This window comes from Sinocyclocheilus rhinocerous, unplaced genomic scaffold, assembly GCF_001515625.1.
Source record: "Sinocyclocheilus rhinocerous isolate Xijiao unplaced genomic scaffold, SAMN03320098_v1.1 scaffold432, whole genome shotgun sequence".
In the NCBI taxonomy this organism is placed as follows: domain Eukaryota; kingdom Metazoa; phylum Chordata; class Actinopteri; order Cypriniformes; family Cyprinidae; genus Sinocyclocheilus; species Sinocyclocheilus rhinocerous.
The window spans coordinates 1,635,785-1,644,141 of record NW_015627225.1 but is presented as its reverse complement, the minus strand read 5'-3'; the positions used below and the strand labels follow the sequence as shown (position 1 = coordinate 1,644,141).

At 36.8% G+C, this 8,357-nt stretch overlaps 1 protein-coding gene across 3 annotated transcripts in view; it reads left to right on the top strand.

Annotated features, from left to right (window-relative positions):
* The window catches only part of LOC107721552 (connector enhancer of kinase suppressor of ras 1-like), a 36,257-nt gene that overhangs the window by 17,241 nt on the left and 10,659 nt on the right, over positions 1-8,357 (top strand). The window contains exons 7-12 of one of the 3 annotated variants that reach the window (XM_016529635.1): positions 2,200-2,259; positions 3,522-3,590; positions 4,051-4,170; positions 7,516-7,604; positions 7,967-7,996; positions 8,202-8,305. In XM_016529635.1, coding sequence (XP_016385121.1) covers positions 2,200-2,259; positions 3,522-3,590; positions 4,051-4,170; positions 7,516-7,604; positions 7,967-7,996; positions 8,202-8,305 — 472 coding nt within the window. The remainder of the gene's footprint in view (positions 1-2,199; positions 2,260-3,521; positions 3,591-4,050; positions 4,171-7,515; positions 7,605-7,966; positions 7,997-8,201; positions 8,306-8,357) is intronic. The other 2 variants (XM_016529649.1, XM_016529644.1) reach the window with 2 other exon arrangements.

Below are 8,357 nucleotides of genomic sequence, written 5' to 3'. Positions count from 1 at the left end.
TATATAAATACTGTTCAGTTTCTTGCACAGACCGATCGTTTCGTGTCTTTACACATCAGTGTATCGTCACGAGCCGCAGGGTTTAATTTGGTTTTGTTTATGTTATTTTTTTGACTCTCAAAGCCGTGATTCTAATTCACTTCCATTATAAGACTGACAGACTGCAACGGTTTGAGTTAAAAATCTTCGTTTGCGTTCTACTGAAGAAACAAAGTCACCTACATCTTGGATGCCCTGGGGGTAAGCAGATAAACATAAAATTTTCATTTTTGGGTGAACTATCCCTTTAATTACAAGGAAAAGGCAAGTAATGCATTGAATTAAACATGAGACTTTGAAGTAGAAAGACTGAAATATTATTTTCTTGTAAAACGTACTCTAGTGATCTTGTTTTCTGTATTTTCTGTATTCAATAATGATTTGGATACATTGCTGAGGTTAAATTTACACTGTAGTTTTGCAAATGATAAAGAACTAATCATGCTTAGAGGTACAGATGGAGTTTCAACATCATCTTTCTCCCTTCTTTAAACACAGCTCAAATTTTTACTCAGACAGTCCTTTCACTTTGTATTGTATTCAGCTAATATGTTGCTAAGGGTGAAGATATTTAAAGAGAGTTTAATTATGTAAAGCTCTTCCTTTCTGTACCTTAGACGCAAACACATGGCAGCTCCACAAAAGACGTCATCCGCCGTGACGTCCCGTTCAGCTATTGGACTGATTTCACATGTGATTCAGAGCGTGGGTCGCAGAAGGCGTTCCCCTAGCGTTTTTGACGCAGCGTCTCGTTCCCTCAAGGAACTAGGGTTACATATGTAACCTGAGACGTTCTTCTGTAAGGTGTCTGTGGACTGGTAAAATGCTCAATTAAAAATTGTATGATTGGTTTAAATTTGCCCTGGTTTGTTTAAGAACAGTCATGCTCTGAAGGCTCACATAGTCTTTTTTTAAATCATTTTTGACATATTTGAAGTGAATTTGGGGCCTTTATATTTTGTGTGTCTTCAAATCAGACCCAAAAAACACAATGCAACATGAATGATTGCATTGGCAGTCATCCACAAACCATACAAGGAAATCCAATAGCAGGGTTTCACACTGTTCAGTGCACTGAAGTTTATTGACAAAGGAATGTCTGTCAAAATATAAAAAAATAATTGTTATTCTTGCCAAGTGAGACCTGCCTCTCCTGATTTCTGGAGAGAGGTTGTGGGAAAACTCATTAGGTTTCTATTTGGCATGCTTTGGAGAAAGCAAGATTCAGAGAATATAATAAAGTGAAAGTGAAAGTGACGTGACATGTGGCCAAGTATGGTGACCCATACTTGGAATTAGTGCTCTGCATTTAACCCATCCAAAGTGCACACACACAGCAGTGAACACACACACACCGTGAACACACACCCGGAGCAGTGGGCAGCCATTTATGCTGCGGCGCCCGGGGAGCAGTTGTGGGTTCGGTGCCTTGCTCAAGGGCACCTCAGTCGTGGTATTGAAGGTGGGAGAGAACGCTGTACATTCACTCCCCCCCACCTACAATCCCTGCCGGTACGAGACTCGAACCCGCAACCTTTGGATTACGAGTCCGACTCTCTAACCATTAGGCCACGACTTCCCCAAAAAAAAAATTCAGGGGAGAGTGCGAACACAGTTCCCCACTACCATAAATTATGCAGTCGAGACCAGAGTGCAATGGCCGAGCCTCACCCTGGGTGAACCACCTTCTTGATCATGGTGTCTACCCTGCCAGGTAAGTATCTGGCAGGGTATATCTGGCAGGGTATATAACTGGACATGATTGATTATTATTGATCTGACAGATACTAATGGATTCAGTTAGCCTGAGGTTGGACCATACTGGTTCATTGTCTCTTAAGCAGGAGGTCTCTGTGCTTACAGCACATTTCCAGCACAATCAATACTATTTAGATCCAACTTGGGCTGACATCTGATACTGCAGTCGATTCATTGACCAGTGCCGGTCTGAACATGCTCCCTCAGTTCTCCTTTTGAATTTCTTGTCATAATGCTGGAAGGAGGGCTGAATATTAAAGCAAACCAGCAGGGTTCATGGACCAATTACCAGCCCAGATTCTCATCTCGCTTACAGGAACCAATGTCAAATCCATTGAATTCTAGTTTAGCTGAGGTTTAAGATATTCTTGGCTTGATATGCACATTATTTCTTTCACATAGGGAATTGAGATCACCACCTCAGGATCCAGAAATCATTTTGTCACTGGAACAGCAGCAGAGGTAGGACAGGTTGATGGTACCCCAGCGCTTCAATATGTTTTACCAAGATTGAAAAGCATCATATTGTTTTCTTAATGTATTTATTTAGGGAGGGAAATTAGTGTTTTTCTGGCATAAACCAGGGTAAATCATTCCCTAAATTGTCTGCTGGTAGATATGAGAGGATGTGTTTGCAGTGAATGAACACATAAATGAATTGGCTCATAACCGAGTGAGCGAAAGGTTAACTTACTCCTAGGGAAAAAGTGGGCTAGTTTAAAGGTTTCTGGACTCGCTTAAAACAAGAATCATGGGTTTGAATTGTTTGCACATTTTTTTGCTCATTTTTCTTTTCTGTTATGACTCGTGAGAATGAGATAAAATGATGCTTCCACGTAAACTGCTTTCTTTAGGGTCAGAAATAGGGGAAGAGGGAGTTGGGATATCATATTCTTTAGTTTCATCTAAAAAAAAGTTTAATAAAAGAGCCATATTTAGTCAAACACACACAAACACTAATGCACACAAAAACAAAAATATTTTAACATACGTTACCATTCAAAAGTTTGGGGGTGGGATTTTTTTTTTTAAAGAAGTGTCTTATGCTCACCAGGGCTGCAATTATTTGTTCAAAAATACAGAAAAAAACAGTAATATTTTAAAATAATATTACAATTTAAAATAACTGTTTTCTATTAATATATTGCAAAATGCAATTTATTCATGTGATTGCAAAGCTGAAATTTCCAGTCTTCAGTGTCACATGATCCTTCAGAAATCATTATAATGCTGATTTGGTTCTCAAGAGACATTTATTACTTTAATATCAATGCAACATTCTCAATGTTGAAACCAGTTTTACTGCATAATATTTTTGTGGAAGGATTCTTTCATTCAAAAGAACCACATTTACTTTACTTGGAAATATTTTGTAATATTATAAAAGTCTTTACTGTCAGTCTTTACTTTTGACCAATATAACATATCTTTGCAGAATAAAGTATTATTTTATTATTTTTAAATATTTCTTACCCTGAAGTTTTGAATGGTAGTGTAATAATCATCCAATCTTAAAGATGTTGATGTTGTATTCAAAATCCAGTTGGTTCAAAAAGGGGCACATGCCAGTTTGAACGGGCATGAGGTTTCTGCTTGTGGCGGTTCCTTCTAAGCCATTGCAATCATTCCTTTGGTATTATTGGTAGAAGTGTTTTTGTGCTCTTTTACTCAGTAGTGTGTCTTAGAACACTGTGTTGTACATAACCATAAATCCTGTCTTACAGTCTCCTACAGAGATCTGTGAGAAGATTTTAGCGGAAGATGAAGTCATTCAGGTCAACGGACAGATAGTGGTAAGTGAAAACTGTTTAATGCTAATGATGTTTAACTGTACTAATAGTGATATACTGGTGTTATTTACATAAAGACTGCTGTAAGGAAGGAAATTAGCCAGGGTTCTAATGAGAGGGGCTGAACCCCGGGTTGGCACAGTAAGACTCTTCGGTCCATTTGATGACCTGCCTGCTGGATTTGAGCAGATGTCTTTTGTCCACTAATTTGGATTAGTAATAGCTTGTGGCCCAGTGTCCTGCAATTACTGATAGGCACAGAAGAAAAACAATAGTTATTTTAAATAAAGAAAAGGAGATTAAAAAGCCATTTTAAATGAAATTATTTTTCAAAATCTAGCACAGTTTTCTGAAAATGACCCAAAGTTAGGTGCAGCAACAAGCATTAGGTGCAAAAGAAGCACCATTTTGGATGCAAATATGCATTTATTTTATGCAATGTAAACGATACATCCTATTTCAGGTTGGCTGGAGCCGGACAAACCTTGTTCAAAAACTGGAGGAAAATCCAAATGGAGTCACTCTGGTTTTGAGGAGGCTTCCAGGGTTCCTGAAACGCAAGGAGAGCCGAGCCAAGTCTGAGGTACTAGAGGCTCATCCTTTTCTTCAACATATGCCACTTTAAGCATTTTCAAAATAATTGTTGACAATACATTTTGGTGACATTTGTTAATTTACTATTCACTATATAATGAATGTCATGTAGTTCCCTATGTGATGAAAGAGTGAGTATAAATTAATGTACATTCAGGTAGTAATAATGAAAAAAGATCAGATTTCTAATCAGTATTGTATGTGCCTTGAATCTGGTCTGTAAAAAAAATATAGATAAAATAAATTTAAAAAATAAGATTTTTGCTGTCTGCCTGACTAAACAAAGCCAACGTGTTTTGACAGTGTTAATAACCAGATAGAAATGAACACGAGTCTCATATGAGGTGCTGCAAGCATTTTACTCTGTTGGTTCTTTTAGCGGTTGCTTTGCAACAGATTTATTGACGTCACATGTTCACACGTCACATGTGGTTGTGCTTGTTCAATAAGCAACACATTTCCTCTTTGTGACACTGAAATGATTACAGATTCTCTCACACAAGCAGACTCAGACATGCACACTAAAATAAACATTTTCAAATGAAAGAGACAATCTAATTTTCATATGAACTTGTTGTGCATTAAGGGCATCGTCATGACAACAGCAACTTCCTTCCCTCCAGTCTCCTGTGACTGCAAACACTCATTAGGACAGTGTGTGATGTAGCAGTCATGTGGCTTTTTAAATGATTGGGTCTGTTGGTGACCCTGAGGGACTAATCCACGGGGGATGTGACAAACACACAGATCCTTATTCATTTTCGAGTTATCAAGCACATTTCAGTGTTGTTTTAGTATCATTTATAATACTATTAAAGTTTTTTAAATATTTTAAATTAGATGTCATTTTTATTTCTGTTTTTATTTTCATAAAATTTTGTTTTTTGTCATTTTTTATTCGTTTTTTATTATTATTTTAGTTGTAGCTATTTTTAGTACTTCAACTTACACTAAACGAAAATGAAAAATGTTGCCTTGGGAACTAGCTGGAATAAAATAAGTTGAATCCCCCCTCCCCCCAGGTAATGAAGATTTGTATGGTTTTAGTTAATGATAATAACCCTGACATACACTACTGTTCAGAAGTTTGGGATCAGAAAGATTTTTAATATTTTTTTGAAGAAGTCCCTTATGCTCATCAAAGTTGCGTTTATTTGTTCAAAAATACAGAAAAATGCATTAATATTATGAAATATTATTGCAATTCAAAATATTGGTTTACTATTTTAATATACTTTAAAACACAATTTATTCTTGTGATGCAAAACTGAATTTTCAGCATCATTATTCCAGTCTTCAGTGTCACATGATCGTTCAGAAATCATTCTAATATGCTGATTTATTATCAATGTTAGAAACAGTTTTTGCTGCTTAATATTTTTTTGGAATCTGTGATTTTTTTTTTTGGGATTCTTTGATGAATAAAAAGTAAAAAAAAAAAAAAAGAAGCATTTATTTAAAAAAAGAAATATTTTGTAATAATATACACAACCGTTTAAATGTTTGGGGTCGGTAATTTTTTCTTTTTTGTTGTTATTTTGAAAGAAATTTATTTTATTTCAGCAAGGGTGTGTTAAATTAATAAAAAGTGATGGTAAGGCTTACATTGTTAATAATATCTCACAATATTACGGTCTTTAAAAAGCATAACAAATCTGATCACAATCTTTTGAATGGCAGTGTATACACGTTTAAATGAGGACGTGATGTAGATATCTATTGTTTTCATATAGCCTAAAGTAAATTACTAATCATAAAAGTAAACTTTTGCATATTTAGAAAAAAAAAAAAATTTAATATTACACAAAGATAACCTGAGTAAGTACAAACTGCAGTTTTGAAATTATGATTTCATTTATTAAGGGAAAAAAGCTGTCCAAACCTGCCTGGCCCTATGTGAAAAAGTAATTGCCCCCGAAATCTAATAACTGGTTGTGCCACCCTTTGCAGCAACAACTGCAATCAAGCGTTTATGAAAGACTCATTGCCAGTTATCGATTCGCTGTGGAGGAATTTTGGCCCACTCTTCTTTGCAGAATTGTTTTAATTCAGCCACATTGGAGGGTTTTCAAGCATGACTGGGGACGGTTTAAGGTCATGCCACAGCATCTCAATTGGATTTAAATCCGGACTTTTATTTGCCCAAAAGTCTTGGGGATAATCAAGATATTTTTTGGCAAATGTGAGACGAGCCTTTGTTTTGGTCAGCAATGACTTTTGCCTTGGAACTCTCCCATGGATGCCGTTTTTGCCCAGTCTCTATCTTATTGTTGAATCATGAACACTGACCTTAATTGAGGCAAGTGAGGCCTGCAGTTCTTTAGATGTTGTTCTGGGTGCTTTTTTTACCTCATGGATGAGTCGTCGTTGCGCTCTTGGAGTAATTTTGGTAGGCTGGCCGCTCCTGGGAAGGTTCACCACTGTTCCAAGTTTTCTCCATTTGTGGATAATATTCGTGGTTCGCTGGAGTCCCAAAGCCTTAGAAATGGCTTTAGAACCCGGCAACTCCTGGGAAGGTTCACCATTGTTCCAAGCTTTCTCCATTTGTGGATAATGGCTCTGATCGTGGTTCGTTGGAGTCCCAAAGCCTTAGAAATGGCTTCATAACCCTTTCCAGGCTGATACATGTCAGCTATTTTGTTTCTCATCTGTTCTTGAATTTCTTTAGGTCGTGGCATGATGTGTTGCTCTTTAAGCATGCTTCACTTTGTCAGACAGGTTCTATTTAAGTGATTTCTTGATTCAACAGGTCTGGAAGTAATCAGACCTTGGTGTGGCAAATGAAATTTAACTCAGCTTTCTAAAATAATGTGGTTAATCACAGTTCTTTCATGATTTAACAGGAGGGGGCAATTCATTTTTCACGTAGGGCCAGGCAGGTTTGGACAGCTTTTTTCCCTTAATAAATGAAATCATCATTTAAAAACTACATTTTATATTTACTTGCATTATCTTTGTGTAATATTAAAATTTGTTTGATGATCTGAATCTTTTAAGTGCCACAAATATGCAAAAAATGTAAAAAAACAGGAAGGGGGCAAAAACCTTTTCACGGCACTATATATATTTATATATATTATTGCCCCCAAAGTACTGCTTAATAAACCCAAACACAGGCACACAGTCTTACTGGAAAAAGACACATAAAAGTACTTAAACTTGCCACAAACTCACCACGACCATTCACAAGGCATGAAAATGTGCTCATGAACTCGTTGTCACACACCTAAAATGTGTTGCCACAATAAAACACACTTGCCACATGAGTCACTCTCTGCGGTGAAATTGGGTTTTTCCAAACATCTCATCAATCTCATCAATTCCTTACTTTCAGAGAGAGGAGGAAGAGGAAGAAGAGGAAGAGAAAAACAGACATTCTCTTTTGGGCAGGGTGGCAGCTTCAGTCCGCTCTCTGTCCTTCAGGTGAGTTCAGCTCCGCTGAATATCCTCAGACGCTCCTATAATCACTATATTGCTGCTAAATTTGCATGATTTTCAGGCTCTGTAGAGGCATTTCTTGTCGCTCATTTCATGTTTGTTGTTAAAACATCATTGAGGTGAAGATATTATAGTAGTTAGAGGCTTTACAATAGGGTAGGATATTATAGGATAGTTTTGTCTGCCTCTCTGAGATAAACCATAATGCTTAGCCTTGAGTCTGTGCTTTCCATTATTTTACTTTTTTACAGTAAACTTACTGTGTATAAGAAGTGAAAGTCTCCATTTCTCTCCCTGTGTTTCATAAACTAAATTCTTGTTTCATAACTGTTTTCTGTGAGCTACAGTGAGGACATGCGAGCGATCCGCTATCTCAGGTCTGTGTGTGTGTATAGCATGGTTGAACTGGATTTGAATATGAACTATAGTATGTGTGTTTGGGTCAGTTTTTATCGCATTAAAGCTGCTTTTGTATATGTAGCGCTGCAAAGGGCCACTTAGCTGACTGTGTTTTTCGATTAATTTGTTAGTGTTATATGCTTATATAGTGTATATGTGTGTGTGTGTGTTTATGTACCACAGATCAGCATCAGACGGCACACATCATTTCAGACAGGAGAAATCAGCGCTCTCTAGTGAACAAAGCTCTAATGAACATCATCCAAACACCTTAAAACCAGGGGCAGGTAAGAGTCACAGCAGACTTTACAGAAAAAATAGAAGACACTTTATATTATA